General features: G+C 43.7%; 1 protein-coding gene across 1 annotated transcript in view; it reads left to right on the top strand.

The window, feature by feature from the left end:
* PPP4R3A (protein phosphatase 4 regulatory subunit 3A) overlaps nt 1-21,009 on the top strand; it is a 1,651,308-nt gene that overhangs the window by 1,304,706 nt on the left and 325,593 nt on the right. Inside the window, exons 12-13 of the mRNA XM_044074714.1 lie at nt 2,498-2,640; nt 14,758-14,948. Of these exons, the coding sequence (XP_043930649.1) occupies nt 2,498-2,640; nt 14,758-14,948 (334 nt within the window). The remainder of the gene's footprint in view (nt 1-2,497; nt 2,641-14,757; nt 14,949-21,009) is intronic.

The raw sequence follows: 21,009 nt of genomic DNA, 5'->3' as shown, positions 1-21,009 counted from the left end.
CTTTGATTGCAGATGTTCAAGTACCAGTTCTGCATCTCAGACCTGCTAACACTGTTTAACATATTGAATGGTTGCCAGCTGTTCTTCACTCAGCAGTCTCTTCTACTTCCCTCCTTCCATGTCACCATTTACCATGGCCTTGTTTGCTTGGGGGGGGGTGGATAATACAATAGCCATACATTTCGGGGTGACTGAATATCCTTGCAGCTTCTTGTCAGTGTACTAGAGATGTGAATTGTCATCTTGACCCTGCAAGCATTCCAGGACTCGCTCTGTGGGAGATCTAATCATACAAGTGGACAACATGGCAGTTGTATACTTTTAGCATCATCGTCCCCAATACTTGCTGGCATTGTTTGGCCAAGAAGCTGTATGTGTGCATTTTTGAGACTGTGACATCCAACAAATAATTTCTTGGTATCATCCACATCCCTGCGAGTCCTGTTCTTTCACAGACACAACTGAGTAGGTGCTTGTTGTTACCTCATGAGTAGTCTGTAAACAGTTCCTTCTGACAAGGAACATCTTCATGAGGAAACCCCCTTCAGGTACCCTTCAGCTCCAAAGTGGCTTGCTGCACTTTGCTGTACTTCTCTCTTTTCTTTGATAAGATTTGTCTTGAAAGCTAAGATTCCCAAGGTGTGCCACATAGCTATGTACTGACTTAAACAAGTCTAATTCTGTTGTCTTCTCCGTCATTTGTTGAGGAAGCCCCTGTCATTAAGGAGTTCAAGGCTACTGCTGGGTCCCATTCATGAGTTTTACTCCTTCCACCTTGTTGCTTGGCTTCTTCACTTCACTAGTCATTAGTAACCTTTTCTTTTCAGAAGTAGTGGTTAATGTTTGGTGCTCTTCCCAAAGTTCCTATACTAGGAAAATGTACTGGGGCACATAGATATGCTTCTTGGTATAGGCTACCTCCAAGAGCTTAGGTCCCTTTTTTGATAATCTCCACCATATATTTTTGTGTCAGGATTAAGTTGCTCCTTAATTTGCATTAAGCTGACATCGCTAACTTTCACTAAGGTCAGGAAGTGATTCTTTAGTTTCCTTCTGCTATGTTTTCCCCAAGGGCAGTTCTCCTGTTGAGACCTGGACTACAGTATCTACTACCTGTATTGGATTTGTACTTCATTCTGCAAAAATTAATTCAGACTCTCTATATTCTGCTACCTTTGCAGAATTAAAACATCATATTTGGTAGACACTTTCATGGTAGCTGTTTATCTAGATGGCTTTTTGAAATTCATGTTCTTTTTGCTGATCCACCATATCTGGACTTCAACAAAGACAGAATTTCTCTCAGAACCAGTCATACTTTTATGTCCAAACTTTCAACTGAGTAAAATTTTAAGCAGTATTTACATTGTTTTGTTTCTTTCCAGCCTAATTTAACCAAGAAGAATAATTCCTACATGGCCTTCGATGGTCGCCGCCTAAAAAAAGGTGTTAGGTCGACAGAAACAACCGCATATATTTGTTTCATTTCTACTCAATATCTGGACCATTGGGCATCCAAAATTACCCTAGCCAGATATCTGCAAAAGTTGCAATTGCTTACTGTGATGGAGGTGTAGCTACCCCTGTAGCCTTTTTCAAAAATACAGCCTTTAGTCTTTGTGCAACAGTCGTATTGCTTCCAGAACACCTTTTGAAATCATTGTAAAGCCTTTGGAGGCTACAGTTAAGAAAGGTATGTCCTAGATAGATAGCAAAGTAATGCACTTACCATTACATTAGATGTGCAAGAGTGAGCCTATCCTCTGGAATTACCCTAGACAATATCCCCCACCTTGGCTGAGATGATCTTGTCTGTTCTTTTTAATTCCTGTGATAAATGGTCATCTTTAGCCACTACCTGGGTCTCAAGGATAAAGGCATACGTATGCATGACATACACACTTGTATATACACAGTTTGAGTGGTCAGTCTGCTTGTATGTTTGAGAGGACATCTGTGTATCTAGAAAAATTCCATGAAGAGGCAAGGAAGAACATGCAAGGCCACACATTGTGAATGAAGGTCGGATCTGGACCCTGGATATGTGAGGAAAAGCGATCTTAACTACTGAGCCACTGTGATGCATGCTACATGTGTATTGTTGCATGTGTGTTTACATATACACTAAGCCGTTGGGTAATGTTTGAATTGACAGTTTGAATGTCTGCCGCCTTCATTTTGTAAATTAGAGGGTGATCCTACTCCAAATTAAGGACCTGACCTATTTAAACTTTTATTGATCAACTTCAGAATTTTTTTTTTCTCTGAAAGTAAATACTTTAGGAGTTTATTGCACTTGCTTCTGATGAGTTTACTTTGATCTGTATATTATACCTTGTATATTTATTCATTTGCATTGTGCTTTATATTCATTATTGCTTACATTTTTTGTGATTATTTATTTGAGTTTTCGTTATGTAGTTGTATTATGTTGCTATCCCAGATCACTCCTTTATGGTATCTGGTTAATAATATGCATATGTTTTTAATTTTTTAGGAGGACATCAAATCTCTGACAGCCCATGTGATTGAAAACTACTGGAAAGGTCTTGAAGATATTGAATATGTACAGACCTTTAAAGGGCTGAAATTGCGATTTGAGCAGCAAAAGGAGAGGCAAGATAACCCCAAACTTGACAGGTCTTGAATTTAATTCTTTAAATAATGTGGTTACATATACTTGGATGCAAATACTTTGTAGGATAGATTAGATCTCCATCAGATACCTCTGTCTCAATTTGCAGTTTTTTTGTAATATGCCATACTAATGTCAGCATGTTGGTCCGTCTCACTGCTTACATAGTTTACTGTTGTGAGCTGCTTGTTTCATCAGGTTTGCTTACATTTCTGTGAAGTACTTTTCTGGACAGAATTTTAATGTTTGTGCAGAGCTTCATAGGTAAGTACTAGGCTATCTGCCCGAGGGCATCTATAAGCCTAGCCAGAATGTGTTGGCTTTCGCTGCCCCCTTAGATTAGTTCCCTGTGCCTCTGTCCAGCAGAGCCATTAGTTCCCTGTGTCTCTGTCCAGCAGAGCCACTGCAGTGATCCCCAGGGTAAATTTTCTGTTTCCCATCCACTTGTCAAGGTTTCTCTTGAAGAGTGTTAGTTAAGGGCTCTGCCTAATGTAGATTAGAATCCTGTTCCAAAGCATGGGGAGTCTCTGGGACAGGAATCTATCCCTCCAGCACGTCCTATTTATCATTGTGGTGAGGTTTAGATCCCTAGAGCGTGTGGCTCTTGCGGATTTTTTTAGGTGGAGCATGTCCATCAATTCTGGGTTGGACATGGCCTTGTAAGTCAGGCAGAAATCACCTCTGACTAAGCGGTATGCAACCGAGTACAGCTGGAGTTTCTTCAGTCGGGCTGCATAGGACATATGTTTGAGGCCAGTAATCCTCTTGGTGAGGTACTTCTGTGTTCTTTCCAGTTGTTGCAGGTGTCTTGTAAGGTACACCTCAAATGGGGCTTTGTGTTCTATAATGGGTCTGATGAGTAGAGGGGCACAATAACCTCTCTTGTTTAAATGCAAACCTTTTTGTGATTAGGTGGGACAATATAGAAGGATTTTCTAACCACCTTGGCAATATGATTATCAAAGGATATATTATCTACTTGGGTCCCCAGATCCCTTATTACAATTTCTGTATTTAGGGGACTACCACATATGTGGTAGTTTGTGGGTACTTTGTTTTTTCCAAAGGGGATGACTATGCACTTTTTGGTATTTAGCATGAGGCCACGATTTTGAGACCAGATGTCCGTCTCAGTGAGACCCTTCTGGAGGATGTCTGTATCAGCTGGAGAGTCAGTTATGGCTCCCAGTTTGCAGTCTTTTGCAAAGTTGGTCAGCCGTAGTCCTCTTGTGCTTGCCTGCACCTCAGAAGTATATACCGAACAGGAAGGGGTCCCAGGACTGAACCCTGGGGGACGCCACTTGTAACTGGTTTAGAGTTGGACCTAGAGCCTGCAACTCTCACAGTGTGGGTTCTATCTGTGAGCCAATTGGCAACCCATCTCGTGACGTAGGAGTTTATGTTCAGGCTGGTGAGCTTGTCTATAATACCAGAATGGAGAATTGTGTCGAAAGTCTTTGTGAGGTCTAGATAGGCAGTGTGGACCTCCTTTCCCTCGTCTAAAGCCTTGGTAACTCTCTCAAAGAAGTTCACCAGGTTTAGGAGGCATGATCTGCCCTTAAAGCCAAATTGGGTAGGGTCCAATGTTTGAAGGTTCCCAATGTCTCTGTTAATGAATTCCATTATGATACGCTCCATATTTTTGCAGACCAGGCTAGCCAGGCTTATAGGGCGATAATTCCTGGGAGTCCGTTGTGGCTCCACCTTTGTGGAGTGGGATAACTGTTGCTGTGCGCCACTCTATGGGTACATACCCTGTAGAGAGGCTGAGCTTGAACAGTGTGTTTAGGTGAGGGGTTGGTTCATTTTGGCGCTGGTGTAAGTCACAGCCTGGTCCCATTGAAGCTGTATTTTTGGCTTTGGATAGGGCTATTTTAACCTGTGTGTCAATGATTGCTGGGGCACTACATTCTTCTGGTATGGTTATGGGCCCTTTAGGGGGTGAAGTTTGCACTAAACCTGTCTGCCAGAATGTTGGCAATATCAGTCGGTTCAGTGTATGTTGTGCCATTCTGCACTAACTCAGAGCAGTTCTGAGAGTTTCCACTTAGGTTCTTGACATAGCTAAAGAACACTTTGTGGTCATCTTTGGAGTCCTTGGCAATTTTTTTTTTTAAGCTAGTCTTTGGTGATTTTATGAGGGATCGTAGTTTCTTGCTGATGCTGATCAGGGATGTCTTTCCTCCTTGGGATTTTACACTTTTCTGCACTAGTTTCCATCTTCTGTTGTATAGCTTGTTTATGGCAGGGGTCGACCAGACTTCTTTCCTTTCTTAGAGGAGTGAGTCTTGGTTTTGCTTGAGATAGCACGATCCATGCATTCTTGCAGGTGCTCATAGAGTGCCTTTGTAAGGGATTTAGCAGCTTGGACAGCGTTGCCCTTTAGCATGGGGGCTGTGAACATTTCCACCTTGGTCTTAAGTAACGTGAAGTTTGCTTTTGAAAAGTTTTTCACGGTGGTTTCCTTGATTGGGGGTGGGGGCGGAATGTGGATATCCAAAATGATTAGTCTATGGTCTGATGTAACCAGCGAGGGTTTGACCTCCGGTGTAGAACACCGGTCGCCCATGTTGGTGATGACCAGGTCCAATATGTTGTCACTTCTGGTGGGGGTGTTGTCCAGGTGATCTAGGGCGTTCGAGTTTATAAATTCTAGAAAGCGTTGGGCAAGGGAGTTAGTACTTGAGTAGTTCTCCCAGTTAATGTTTGGGTAATGGAAATCACCCAATATTAGGGCATTTGGTAGGACCTTCATATTTTCCAGTGTCTCCAGAAACGTGGAATGGGGGTCCTTGGGTCATGGTGGGTGATCTGTAGCAAGCTACAATTTGAATTGCAGTTTTGCCCGTTGTTAGTTGCACATGGATGATCTCTGAGGCATTGTGCTGTGCCACTAACCTGGAGGTGTGGGTATCCTTGATGAATATGGATACACCCCCACCTTTTGTGTTTCGATCCGGGTTCTGTGGCCGAAAAGTATGGTATGAGTTATAGCCTGGTAGTGCTGGATGCTCTCTGGAGCCTTAAACCAGGTTTCTGTTACTGCACAGGTATCTATGTTCTCCATACTGAGGAGTGCTTCGAGTGCATGCATTTTGAGGTTTAGACTTTTGGCATTGAGTAGCATTACCCTCAGTTTTTGGTTACTTTTGCTATTTACGGTGGTGGGTTTGTCTTTTGAGCCTTGCCTAAAAAAGGGACAGTGGGGCGGCAGAAGCCTTGGCCAGTATTCGAAAGCCTAAGGGTGACAGGTGCAAGCCATCTTTTGCGAAGCAACGTGGCTTATCATCGAGCATGTCATCCAAGGTGGACTGATAACTTGATCCCCTTTGAATGACACCAGAAACGTAGCCAATTGTTGAAATTGATCATTTTTTCTTTATACTGTGGCATCATTCTTGGTGAGGGCAGGATGCGACTCGGGGTCATACCGGCTTGGGCAGTGTGATCAGAGAGCTCTTCCATGTCTCTTTTCATGTAGTCCAGGGAGGTGCGGCTCTTGTCATTCACACCAGCATGGACAATGACAGAGTCTTATTTGTACTTGTTCTGGAGTGACCTGAGTGCTTGTGTTATGTGGCGGATCCTGGCGCCCGACAGGCAGCTAACTGTAACCTTCTCCTTGTCCAGCCTAGTTAGTGGGACGTCAGTATGCCTGACTATAGAGTCGCCTATTACTAGTGTGTTGGGTATGTTATTTTGCCTTAAGGGCTGTGATTGCGTGGCACACTTATGTGAAGTATGTTTTTCATGGTTTGTGATAAGATGTTGGAGGTTGCTTGGGTGTCTGCTTTGGAGGTCTCTGTTGCTTTTGCAGATTTTTATTTAGAGCCTCTGAGTATATTTTCATGTATTTATGTGTTGTTTGCTGGTGTTGGTTTAGTAGGTCTATGTGAGACTGGTGGTGTGTTGCAAGTATTTTCCTTCTCCTCTTGTTTGTAGCATCTCCGTAGAATTTGGGCATTTGTCAGTGATGAAACTGCATGTTAAACTTCTGGGCTTTGTTTTTGTTCTAGTTTGTGAGCTGCACCAGTTCTTGCTGTAGTGCATCTAATTTGTATGGAGTAGATTAGGAGTACTCCAACTAAGTAGTTGAAAAATGTGTTTCTAGTACTTAGTACGTACCAGATGTACCAGTAGCACTGGGACATCACAGTTAACGGTAACTCAAGGTAAGCGGTACGTACCCACAGTACTACAGATTGCCCTAAGTTCCCAAGTAGGACTTTGCAGGAGACCGTAGCACTCTAGTAGGTGGGCACCAGGGTAAGCTCTGTAGCCACAGGACTGCAGATTGCCTTGTGTTACCAAGCTCAGTTAGAGTAACCTAATCCTCTTTTTTTTTTCTTTCAGTATGTGACATTTCATTGCAGCATTTCTTATTTGTCCTTATCCAGTACTTGATACATTCATGCAGAGCTCTTTGAATTGTTTGCATTTAATGTTGGGATTTATCACTAGTAACAGGTGGGACCACTTCTGGTGTCATGTCATCTCTACTTCATAAGCCTTGCAGCCTTAGGAAGTATTCTTTTTTTCTGTAAAGGCAAGTTATTGGGAAGAGAAAAGTGGACAGAAGGACAAGTAGTGTTTTCTGGATCCAAGGGTTCCCTTCCTATGCTGCTTTGCTTCTTTGCAATGCCATTTTATGGGTGAACCACTCTTGGCATCTTGTATGTTATGCTTTTTGTGTGTTTTTGTTCCGTCTTTCCAAAGTTGCAGTTTTGTTGATGTTCTTCATGTTTCACTGTTGCAGTCATCACATCTGGGTTTATCCCTACCAGGGTAGCCCACAGTCGGCCCGAGTACCAGAAGCTTAGTATTTCTGAGTCGGTTGCTGTCGCTCCAGGACTCTGACGTCTGGTATAAAATCAGGCAGCCAATGCCATTACATCCGTCTTTCTTGTCGAGGAGCCAGAAGCAGTTTGCATGAGTGCTGGTCGGCCACTACCTGAGTTTTTCGTTTCTGAATTGAAGTTGATGTCTTCTAAAGCTAAGTACCCCATTGGGGATCCTTTTTTCTCTACTCTAATAGATATCAGAAAAAGTTAATTGTCTCGCCTGTGGAAGGCAAATACCACACTGAGATTTTCATTCTTACTGTGTCACTTGTTTAAGCCCAGACCACGACGTCCCCCGCTGTTGCTTTTGTGCGTTGTTCAACACCAGAACTATATGTAATTAGGCTGTTATTGTAGCTAGATATTTTCGCTGTCAGTCCTCTAATTCCGATATGGCTTCGGTAAGCCATCCGACAACTGATCTTGTGAAAAAACGTAAGGATAAAGACAGACCGCACAGGTCCAAGACTGCCAACGACGCTTCCGTTAAGCTATTAGTCAGTTCTCTGGTCCTCAGTAAGGCGCTTTTGCAGCCCCTGATGCCCGCTTCTATGGATTTCCAGGCCGCTACCGAGACCCTTTCATAGTCTGGTGTGTTGCAAGACTCTTCTTTGACTAAGGATCCTGCGGATGTCTCTACCTTGGATGGGTCCGGAGCCTCTGAGCAGGCACCGGCTTCCGAAGAAGTACTGTGCAGTACTGATATTAGACACAGACCGACTTCTTTCACGTCTACAGTTCTTTCGAAAACTACCGAGTTTCTAAGGCCCAGGGTACAAACCACACCCAAAAAAAGACAACCGGAGATCAGGCACCTGCTTCCTTGCCTCAGTCTCAAATGCTTAAAACGGCGGAAGACCTTATAATGCTTATCAGGGGAAGCCAGAGGCTACCACTTCCAAAAGAAAGAGAGACATGTTTCCAGTAGTTTTATTTGAACAGAAGTCCGATGACTCTGATGCATCTGAATATGAAGATATGCAACCCCTCTCTGCTTATGAGAATTCTGATGCAGAGGAATCCATCCCTTCAGCCTCTCGACCCGAGGACTTTTCCTTTGGGGAAACCCTACATACTTTAAGGGAGCATTTCCATTGGGAATATCAGGACTATCCTCAGTCAAAAAAGAGACTCGGAATTCTTAGATCTTCCACAGCACAGACCCCTGTCCATCCCTCCTGTCCTGGATGTTGTGGATGATGCCCTGATACCCTCAGGTACTATAGAGTCCCTGACTCTCATAACTTTCTTTTCAAAAATCCTCCTGCTGACTCCGTGGTCATCTATCAAGGACCAAAAGGAATCAAAGCAACTTCAGCTAAGAATCCCACCCCCTCAAATAGGGATTCCTGAGCATTAGACAGATGGGGTAAAAAAGTATACACCTCTGCTACTCTGGCTATTAGAGCATTAAATTGTCAGTTCCATATGCAGAAATGTCAGCAACATACCATGGAACTCTTCAAACAAAAAATGTCTTCTTTTCCTGCTTGTGCAGAAAATAGAGTTACAATCGTTAATGCATTCTGCAAGTCATGTAACTTAGCACACCTTACAGTGTGGTTTTGACGCCCTAGAAGCATCTTGCACGGCAGCAGTCAGTGGTTCTGTCCTTGGAAGGCATGCTTGGCTTAAGGAACAGCCCTTGCAAGGCCATGTCAAATCCAAATTACTGGACGCACCCTTCCACAAAGACAACTTGTTTGGTACCAAGGCAGAATAGGTCTTAAAAAAGATGGGAAAAAAAGCTAAATCTATGCAGATAGACTTCTTACAGGTTCAGCCCACCAAGTTTCAGTAGGCAATTGCCCCTCCAAGCACTGGTCCTTTCCTGCCCCCTCCAGGTCAGCTCAGCTCAGACCCAGGGGAAGCAGGCCCCCCAGACAACATCCCAGTCAATGCAGAGATCTAAGCAGTGGAGATGTTCTTCGTGTTTCACTGTTGCAGTCATCACATTTGGGTTATCTGCCTGCAGGTCACCTGTTTGGGCCCAGACCACAGCGTTCCCCGCTGTCGGTTTTTGCCTTGTTCAACACCTGAACTATTCGTCGTTGGGCTGTCTTTGTCGCTAAATTCTTTTGCTCTTGTTCTCCATATTCCGAAATGGTTTCGTTAAGCCGTCCGACTACTGATCTTCTGAAAAAACGTAAGGATAAAGACAGAGACAGACTGCCTAGGTCCAAAACTGCCAAAGATGCTTCCATTAAGCTATTCGCCAGTCCATCGGTACTCAGTGAGGTGCTTTCGCAGCCCCGGATACCGCTTCTACAGATTCGCAGGCCTCAATGGAGACCCATTCGGAGTCCAGTATGCCGCGAGATGCTTCGACTATGGAACCTGCGGATGTCTCTATCATGTATGGGTCCAGATCCGCTGTGCAGGCACCGGCTTCTGAGGGTGTATTCAGACCTTCCGATGTTCATATTAAACCAACTACTTCGTTTTTGTCTAAAACTAACAAATTTCTCAAGCCCAGAGTTCACACTACACCTAGAAAACTGATGACCAAAACGCATTCTCAAGCTCCCATGCCTCAGAAACAAATGCTTAGAATGGCTATAGACCTTATTACTTTAATTAGGGGAAGCCAGCCTTTCCCCTCTAAAAGACAAATAATTGATTTTCCTTCTGATTCTACAGACCTTGAGTCCGATGACTCTGACCCCTCTGATTACCAGGACATACCCTTATCCACCTATGAGGATTCAGATGCAGAGGATTCCATTCCCTCTGCCTCTCCTCCAGAGGATTTTTCTTTTGGTTGATACCTTGCATACCCGAAGAGAGCATTTCCGCTGGGAATGCCAGGACTACCCTCAGTCCAAAAAGAGACTCATGAAATTTTTAGACTTGCCTCAGCACAGGCCTCTAGCTATACCCCCTGTCCTGGATATTGTAGATGATGTCTTCATGGAGTCAAGTCTTACCCCTGATACTTTACCTCCAGCTCCTAGAAAGCCTGACAGGTACTACAGAGTACCTGACTCTCACAAATTTCTGTTTAAAAATCCTACTGCGGATCCAGAGACCATTTCCCAGGGACCTAAAGGTATTAAAGCTACTACAGCCAAAAATCCTACCCCATCGAACAGGGATTCTAGGGCTTTAGACAGATGGGGTAAGAAGGGTATATACCTCTGCAACTCTTGCCGTCAGGACTTTAAATTGCCAGTTTCACATGCTGAAGTACCAGCAGCATATTATGGAACAAATTCAACAAAAAAATGTTGATTTCTGATTGTGCAGAAAATAAAGATTTACAAGAGTTAATGCATTTTGCAAACTAATTTGATAAACATACTTTGCAGTTTGGTTTTGATGACTTAGAAGCATTTTGCAGGGCTGCTGTCACTAGGTCTGTTATGAGAAGGCATGCTTGGCTGAAGGAACAAGTCTTGCAAAATCAACGCAAAATTACTAGATGCTCTCTTAAACCAAGAATGTATGTTTGGCTCAAAAGCAGAAGTTCTTAAAAAGATGGAGGAATAAGCTAAATCTATGCAAACTCTTAAAGATTTCTTACAGGTACAGCCACCTAGATTCAGTATGCATTGGTCTTCAAAAAGCTGGTCCTTTCCAGTCCTTCCCAGGCCTTCTCAGTCCAAACCCAGGGGCAACAGACCACAAAGACTACAGTCTTAGGGTATACACAGATCTAAACAATGGCCACCTCAAAAACGGAGTGGTAAACCACCCTCTTATGCGGGGAAAAAATCACAATGACTTGTCCTCCATCCTTCCCAGCCATGCCCAAGTACTTGCACCCCTAGGAGGAAAACGCTCTGCATGCAGAAAACTAGGAATACATTATCCAGGACCGATGGGTCTTAAACATCGTATCCCAGGGATACAGGTTCTACTTCCACCCATTGCCAACCCTAAGTGGTTTGCCAGACCTTCCTCCAAACCATTGGGCAGAGGTACAAAAGCAAGTACTTTCTCTTCTCAGTGTCAGGGATATTCAACCTGTGCTAACAGAGCAAAGGGGACAGGGTATCTACTCCAGACTGTTTCTGGTGCCCAGAAAAGAGAACTCTTGGCACCCTATTCTGGATCTGTCAATTCTCAACACCTTCCTGGCTGTACCAAAGTTCAAAATGCTTACACTCCAACAAAGTGGATGCTCTGTCCTTCAGCTTGAAAAACCTATCCGTTTATGCCTTTCCTCCTCTGCCTCTGCTCTCCAAAGTACTACTAAAGATCAAGCAAGACAAACCAAGGATGATTTTGATTGCACCAGACTGGCCACGCCAACACTGGTACCCCCTCTTGTGCAGTGTGTCACTGTTGGCCTCATGGCACCTGCCTTTGACTCCTACCCTATTGTCTCAGCAGGAGAACCAGATTCTGCACCCTCAGCTTCAGACACTGAACCTAGCAGCCTGGATAATTACCTAGTCTCTCCTTTACCGTCCCTCAGTAAACCAGTGATGGATATCATTTTAGAGGCAAGGAGGCCTAGTACTAGAAAATTGTGCTGAAAAATGTAAAAGATTCTATGCTTTGAACCAGTCTCAAGGGATGAGCGCAGCACTGCCCAATTTACCTCCGATTTTGCAATACTTGACTGAGATGCTTCACAATAGCTTGTCTTTCTCCATCAAAATTCATGCCTCAGCCATTTCAGCTCATTATAACACAGAACCATTGGTCTTCTCTCATCCACTGCTCAAGCAGTTCCTCAGAGGGGCCAAAAATTTACAACCACCCAGGAGAGCTCCAACTCCAGCCTGGTACCTTAACTTTGAATTGGAGGAAATCACTGTTCCTCCTTTCGAGCCAGCTGTTACTGCAGATTTAAAATTTCTTTTTTGGAAAGCAGCTTTCCTTCTAGCAGTCACTTCAGCAAGAAGGGTGTCTGAATTACATGCCTTTATGGCAGTGGAACCTTTCATCATCCCTCAGGACCAATCCCTCTTTCATGCCAAAGGTGGTATCCAGTGTGGCACTTAATCATTCCATTCATTTGCCAACCTTCTTTCCTAATCCACAGAACAAAGGGGAACGGATACTGCACGCTTTAGATGTGCACAGACAACTTAGATTGTAGTTGGACAGGACTAAACCTCAAAGGAAATCTGAACAACTGCTGGTGGCATTTGCTGCAGGGGCAGAGGGGAAGGCTATTTCAAAGCAAACCATTTCCAAATGGATAGGCCATTGCATTCATTTCTGCTGTGTAAGCACCATGATAAACCTATCCCACAGGGGATCAGACCCCACTCTACCAGGAATGCATCTACCTCTACAGCCTTTATCAGAGGCGTACCTACCAGGGACATCCTGGAAGCTGCTACCTGGAGTTCTGTACGTACTTTCACCAAGCATTGCCATTTGCCAATTTTCTCTAAATCCAGAGCTGGCTTTGCTACTGCAGTCTTGCAGGGCGTTATAGCTGGTCCTCATGCTGTCTAAATTCCTCCTCCCATCCTTAGCTTTGGGAATCTACCCAAATGTGATGACTGCAACAGTGAAACACGAAGAAAATAATACAGTTGTGTACATTTACCATAAATGTGGATGTTCGAGTGTATTCACTGTTGCAGTACTAGTTACCCTTCCTCCAGCCCCCTGACTTTTTGGCTATACCTCTTCTCTCCTGTACAATGCTTAAAAGCTTTTTGGTGTATTTGCTTTTTTGTTGGAGGTGTAACCTTGTATATTTATAGATTTAATTGCTTCCCATTAGGGGGGCACCTGACATCTGGGGCAAGAAAAACTGATGTAATGGCGTCGGCTGCATGTTTTATACCCCTGACGACCTGGCGTCACGGAAGAAGAGACAGCAACTGAAGCAAGACCCAAGACTTTGTTAACCAGGCCGACTGAGGGCTACTGCAATCAGATAACCCAAATGTGATGACTGCAACAGTGAATACACTAACATCTACATTTATGGTAAGTGTACACAACTGTACTTTCTAGATCCTGATTTTAGTATTGGTTGAGATATGGGACTTGCAGAGAAATAAGAGGTCCAGAACAGTCTGCCTCTAGTGATGCATTAAGCAAGAGCAAGATCTCCCCTCTGAAAAGTCTGTAAGGTACTAAATAAAGGGCTAGAGCTTCCAACCTCTGTGAATAGTTCAGGGTCTTCAGGCCTTTGATATTTTTGATTAGGAACCTTTGAGTTCTTATGTTTAGTGAGATGCATCCTAGAGCAGGCATTGTCCTTAGTAATTGGCCTGATCGGTGCAGAGTATAAGGGAATGATTACCTCTTCAGATCTTGTTGCTATTCCTTTGACAATTAGCTGGGCTAAGGAAAAGTATTTCATAACCGTTATTATATGGTGGTCAAACGAGAGGGAGCTATCAGCCCAAGTACTTACATCCCTAACTAGATTTTCATTTTGTAGAGGTGTGCTGTCTAGACAGTGTGATGAGCAAAGGGGGTTGTCTACCCTTCAGATAAATAATCTCTGAAAAATCAAGCAGTATAATGAGACAGCTCGGGGTACTGGTGGCTCCTATGTGGACTATGTGCTGTTCTAGTCCCAGTCTCCACAAAACGGTAAATGGATTTGTTTAGTAATGCAGTGGGTGCATCAAGTAGTGCTGTTATAAAGGCAGCTTAATTTTTTTTGTCTTCCTGAGAAGAGAGAAGCATGAAAGAGACATGTTAAAAGTCCCCCCCCCTTCCTTCCAGTCCTTTCACATCAAGCTTAGCTTCTCAGCTACCATACTGATCATTCGTTTCCCCCAAGCAAGGGGCCTACAACCCCGCCCATTCATTCCTAGAGATAGTCAGATGTACCAGGAGCAGTGCCAGCACTGTCACTCTGAGGTGGCGTTGATTTCTACCTAATAACCCTGACTTCCTGTGTGTGCTGATTAGCTTCCAAGCAGTTTGTGTGCAGTGGGCCTCTAGTACATGCCATGTTTCTGTGTGAAATGATTAACTGGCCTTACCTCACTGCCACTCCATGTGGACATGCACCTCCACATGATCCCTGATCTCCACCAGTGTGCTACAGTGATTTAAGCTTCTGTACCCAAACCCCCCACCTCAGCTCCAACAGGTGCTTTGGTTGCTAGTTGAGTGGGTTTTTGTTCTATATCAAAGAGACAGTTAATAGAAACTTATTACCTCAGGGTCATACTGGTGCACACACGCATCTTTTCAGAAAAAAATGTGTACAAGATTGGAAGAGCAGTTTGTCGTAAAAAGATGGAAGGATCAGAAAGGACTTTATCTTAAAACTGCTTTTCATTTGTTTTAATTTATTTTTTAATTGTTTTTAAGAATTGCTCAGAATAATGAGTTGTTTTTATTCCACAGTATGCGTTCTATCTTACGAAATCATCGATTCAGACGAGATGCTAGGACATTGGAAGATGAAGAGGAAATGTGGTTTAATACTGAGGAAGATGATCTTGAAGATGGAGAGGCCATGCTGCCTTCTGGCGAGAAATCCAAGAACGATGAAGACATTATGGATCCCATCAATAAATTCATGGAAAGAAAAAAGTGTAAGTTTTCTCATACTGTTGAATGGTAGAAATATACTTCAAGAACTGAAAATGTCCAACAGCATGACCAGCTGTTTACTACTTTCAAAATAGTTGAACAGCCAAGGGCATTGTTTAATCAAAGTCCAAGTGGCTGGTACTGTGTCTCTCATTCTGTTGTGATCAGCTTGGAATAAACTTGCAAAGGCAGGTTAAGACATGTATTCTCTTTTAGCCTGTGAAATTGAAGAACCTAAGTCGCTGCTAAGTACATCATTTTAGCAACAAGGCTTAAGGCTATGAGCTGCAGACTTGACTTCGCCCTCTGGCTTCAGTTTGTACTTGCAGATAATGCAGTTTCAGAAAGTTGCATAGCAAAACTGTGCTGTTTTTGTCACCCCTGATAATGGACACTTGTGCTTAGTGAGCTTGCCTTTTTACCATTTGAGTAAAATAAAAAGCAACAAACATACATGTAAGCATGTTCAGCTTTTGTAACACAAGTGGCAATTGTAATACTATTCCTGTAGAGAGAAAAGCGGCTGCAGTGTTTGTGTGCTGTAAGAGTACTTCATCTGTAGGCCTTAACTTTTTTAAAATTTTGTAGGAAAAAAGTTGTCTTGATGCTTTCTCGGCAGGCAGAAGTGATTGCAGGGGTGCTTTAGTGGTTGGTAAGTTGCAATGCACAGAACCATGAACTTTGAATTGTGTGTGCACAACTACTTAGTCAACCTAACATTACTCTTTACCAGTTAACCTAGATTGTCACGTTTGATTTGAATGTTTGAGTTCACAAAGCAGAGCTAAAACTGTAGGTTGTTTATAGCACACATCTGCAGATTTTCTAAGTAGGACTTCATATCAGCACAGCTCCCCAGATGAAGCGGTCCTAAATTTGACAGTAAGCAGGTGCTTTTCTCCAATGTTGTTGTCACCATTCTTAACACCTATTAAAAACAAAATATTGAATTTGGGTAATTCATTTGTAATAAAGCAAATCTATTTTAATGATTTTTGGCCAAATATTCCTTCATTCTGATTGTGCCCAGTGTTCCATTGTCCGAGAGCAGAGTATGAAAAACTCAACTTTATCTTGTTTAATTCCACTCCCACCCTCCAAGAAATGATGATGGTAGATGACATTACTGCTCCCTCTTTATCTTACTTTACTCAATGGTTGATCAGATGTTCTTCGTGTTTCACTGTTGCAGTCATTACATTTGGGTTATCTGCTTGCAGTAGCCCTCAGTCGGCCTGATTAACAAAGTCTTGGGTCCTGCGTCTGTTGTTGTCCCTTTTTCCATGACGTCAGGTCGTCAGGGGTATAAAACATGCAGCCGATGCCATTACACCAGTCTTTCTTGCCATGCGGTGCCCGAAGCAGAAGCAGTTAGCAAGTGCTGGTCGGCAGACTCCTGAAATTTTCAAGTTTCAGAACCGAAGTCTTCAACTAAAACGAAGTACCCCGTTGAGGAAACTTTTTCTTGCTCCTTACTGATGTCAGTAAAAGTTAATATTTGCATTACTTCTGGAAAGCAAATACCTCACAAAGATTTAATTTGTACTGTATTCCTTGTCTAGGCCCTGACTACGACGTACCTTGCTGTTGGTTTTGTGCTTTATTTAATCAGCGCACTATCCGTTTTCAGTATATTTTCGTATCTAAATATTTTGGTTCTTGGTTTAATTATGCAGAAATGTCGTCTGTTAGCCATCCGACTACCGGGATTCCCAAAAAAACGCAAAGATAAAAACAGAGACAGGCCGTCGAGGTCCATAACTGCCGACGCCGCTTCTCCTAAGCCAGTCGCTAGTTCGCCGGTACTCAGTGAGGCGCTTTCGCAGCCCCTGATGCCCGCTACTTCTGATTTGCAGGCCTCTACTGAGAACCATTCAGAATCTGGTATAACGCAAGGTGCTTCAACTGTGGAACCCGCAGATGTCTCTACCTTGGATGGGTCCGGAGCCGCTGTGCAGGCACCAGCTTCGGAGGGTGTATTCAGACCTACAGACTTGCATATTAAACCAACTCCTCCTTCTTTACTTAGGCCTAAATCTCGATCCATGCCTAAAAAAACCAAAGCCCAGGCCTCTATGCCTAAAAAACAAATAAGAATGGCTGAAGATCTAATAACTCTAATCAGGGGTAGCCAACCCCCCCCCCCCTTTCTAAGAGGTCTAGGACTGAAGTTGTTTATGAATTTTCTGATAAGGATTCTGTTTTTTCTGATTCTTCTGATGATCTGGATTTGCCCTTATCTACTTATGAAGAGTCTGATGCAGAGGACGGGATTCCCTCTACTTCCCGAGGATTTTTCTTTTGGGGAAACCTTACATACTCTAAGGGAGCATTTCCACTGGGAAAGCCAGGATTTTTCTGATTTAAAAAAGAGTCTTAGGGATTTACTTCTCCTACCTCAGCATAGGCCTTCAGCTATTCCTCCTGTACTATACATTGTTGTTGATGCTTTTTTGGAATCTAGTTTGGCCCCTGATTCCCTGCCTCCTGCTCCCAGAAAACTTGACAGAGATGCTACAGGGTCCCTGAGTCCCACAAGTTCCTTTTTAAAAATAACCAGATCCAAGAGCACCCGTGGAGACAATGATTCAACTTTAAGGTGGGGTTTTAGTGATACTGTCTCGTTTAATCCCCGGGGATTAAACGAGATAGTATCACTAAAACCCCACCTTAAAGTTGAATCATTGTCTCCACGGGTGCTCTTGGATCTGGTTATTTGTTGCTCTTCAGTTTTACGTGAGTTCCTTGTTCCTTTTTAAAAATCCTATTGCAGATCTAGAGACTATTTCACAGGGGCCCAAGGGCATTAAGGTTTCTACTACTAAAAATCCTACCCCATCTGATAGAGACTCCAGGGCGCTGGATAGAAGGGATACGAAGGTTTACACTTCTGCAGCCTTGGCCTTTGGGGCTTTAAACTGCCAGTTTCATATGTTAAAGTATCAGTAACCTTCTCAAGACCTAGAAACGATGATTCCTATCATACCTTGCCTATGCCTAGAGTTCCTTTGGTGGGCAGAGGCCTGCCACCAAAACAAGGGACTACTTTTCACACCACCCCCTGCCATCCAAACCCTAACAGACTCATCAGACTATGCATGGGGGGCTCACCTGGCAAGGAAGTGCATTCAAGGCAAATGGACCCCAAGTCAAATGCACCTGCCTATCAATCAAAAAGAAATGTTAGCTGTACAGAATGCTCTGACAGCCTTCAAGGACCACATTCTTCCAGAACAACTAATGGTAAAAATGGACAGCATCACTGTTATGTGGTACATAAACAAGCAGGGGGCTACACATTCTTACCCCCTCTGTAGACTAGCCATGGCATTGTGGAACACAGCCTTGAGCTACCAAGTGCACCCTGAAGCTCAGTTCCTGCCAGGAAAATTACATATACTGACAGACGGACTAAGCAGAAACCTCATGGACCCACACGAGTGGAAACTGGAACCAAGGATTTTCAACATGTTGACAAGCAAATGGGGGAGCCCAGATATAGACCTGTTTGCCTGTCCCCAGAACTACCAATTGGACAAATTTTGCACAAGGACTCCTCACAAACAAGCCTGGAAAGTGGATGCTCTGTCCTTCAGCTGGAAAAACCTAACAGTCTATGCCTTCCCCCCTCTGCCTGTGCTCTCCAAAGTACTACTATAAATCAAACAGGGCAAAGCAAGGATGATTTTGATTGCTCCAGACTGGCCGCGCCAACACTGGTACCCCCTCCTGTGCAGAGTGTCATGGTTATCTCCATGGCACCTGCCTCAGACTCCTTCCCTGCTGTCTGAGCAGGAGAACCAGATTCTGCACCCTCAGTTTCTAACACTTTACCTTGCAGCCTGGCTAATTACTTAATTTCTCCTTTACCATCCCTTAGCAAACCTGTAATGAATATCATTTTAATGGCAAGGAGGCCTAGTATTCGAAAATCTTATGCTGAAAAATGGAAAAGATTCTGTGCCTGGAACCAATCTCCAGGGATGAGCACAGCAGCGCCCAATTTACCTCAGATTTTACAATACTTAACTGAGATGCTTCACAAGGGCCTGTCTTTTTCCTCCATTAAAATCCATGCCTCAGCCATTTCAGCTCATTATAACACAGAACCTCCCCTCTTCTCTCATCCACTGCTCAAGCAGTTCCTTAGAGGGGCCAAAAATTTGAGACCACCCAGGAGAGCTCCAACCCCAGCCTGTGACCTTAACTTTGTCTTGGAGAAACTCACTGTACCTCCTTTCGAGCCAGCTGCTACTGCATACTTAAAATTTCTTTCTTGGAAAACAGCTTTCCTTTTAGCAGTCACTTCAGCTAGAAGTGTATCTGAATTACAGGCCCTTATGGCAGTGGAGCCTTTCATCATCTTTCGTGTGGACAGGGAGTCCCTCAGGACCAATCCAGCCTTCATGCCCAAGGTGGTATCCAGAGTGGCTCTTAATCAGTCCATTCATTTGCCAACTTTCTTTCCCAATCCACAGAGTAAAGGGGAATGGATACTGCATTTCTTAGAAAACCTATCCCCCAGGGGATCAGACCTCACTCCACCAGGGCTGCATCTACCTCTACCTCTACAGCCTTTCTCAGAGGTGTCCCTACCAGGGACATCCTAGAAGCTGCTACCTGGAGTTCTGTACATATTTTCACCAAGCATTATCATTTGCCAATTTTATCTAAATCCAGAGCTGGCTTTGCCACTGCAGTCTTGCAGGTCCTTATAGCTGGCCCTAATGCTGTCTAAATTCCTCCTCCCAACCATAGCTTTGGGAATCTACCCAAACGTAATGACTGCAACAGTGAAACACGAAGGACATAGTACAGTTGTGTACACTTACCATAAATGTAGATGTTCGAGTGTATTCACTGTTGCAGTCCTGATTACCTTCCCTCCAGCCCCCTAAGTTCTTTTGGCTATACCTCTGCTTTCCTTTACTGTGCTTAAAAGCCTTTTTGGTGTATTTGCTTTTTTTGTTGGAGGTATATCTTTGTACTTGTATATTTAATTGCTTCCCATTAGGGGGGCACCTGACATCTGGGGCAAGAAAAACTGATGTAATGGCGTCTGCTGCATGTTTTATACCCCAGACGACCTGACGTCATGGAAGAAGGTACAGCAGCCGACGCAGGACCCAAGACTTGTGAGGGCTACCTGCAAGCAGATAACCCAAATGTAATGACTGCAACAGTGAATACACTCAAACATCTAAATTTATGGTAAGCGTACACAACTGTACTTTTTAAGTATAGTGTCCTAAGGATACAGACTTCATTTCCACACGTTACCAACAGCAAGCGGGTGGCCAGATCTACCCCCAAATCAGTGGGCAGAGGCCCAAAATCAAGTACTCTCTCTCTCTTAAACATGGGGGCTATTCAGTTGGTACCAGAAGAGGAAAAGGGACAAGGTTTCTATTCGAGACTTTTCCTGGTACCCAGAAAAGGCAATACTAGACATCCTATCCTGGACCTTTCTATTCTAAACACCTTTCTGGTGATTCCAAAATTCATAATGCTGACTTTTCACCAGCTGCTTCCTGTGCTAGGCAAGGATGCATGGTTGGCAACACTAGACTTAAAAGAAGCATACCTGCACATCCCTATCAGGGAGTTTTGCAGAAGATACCTACGCTTCAAATCAGGCTACATGCACTATCAGTTCTCTGCACTGCCCTTTGGCTTATCTACTGGTCCAGGGTATTCACAAAGTGCCTAGCTCCAGTCATAGCATTTTGCAGGCAAAGAAATATTCAAATATACCCATACGAGGGTGATTGTCTAAGTCAGGCAGAAAGGAAGGACTTTCTTTTGAATCATCTGCCTTTGTTCAAAGGGTACTGACGTGTCTGGGGTTCACCATAAACTAAAAGAAATCCCACCAGGTACTCTGTCAACAAATTATATTCCAGGGAGCAAGCTTGAATATTACTTCCCAGATGGCTTTCCTCACGCCAGAGAAACAGATTCATTTGACAACTTACTTCAAACAAATGGCCACAAAAACCCAGCTATCTGCAAGGCAAGTACTGCATGCCTTGGGGTTCATGGCCTCCTGCATTCTTCCAATTC

The sequence above is a fragment of the Protopterus annectens genome, chromosome 6.part0, assembly GCF_019279795.1.
Source record: "Protopterus annectens isolate FY-2018-M chromosome 6.part0, PAN1.0, whole genome shotgun sequence".
Lineage (NCBI taxonomy): Eukaryota > Metazoa > Chordata > Ceratodontiformes > Protopteridae > Protopterus > Protopterus annectens.
Note: the sequence above shows the minus strand (reverse complement) of the source record. Positions and strands in the feature narration are given on the sequence as shown.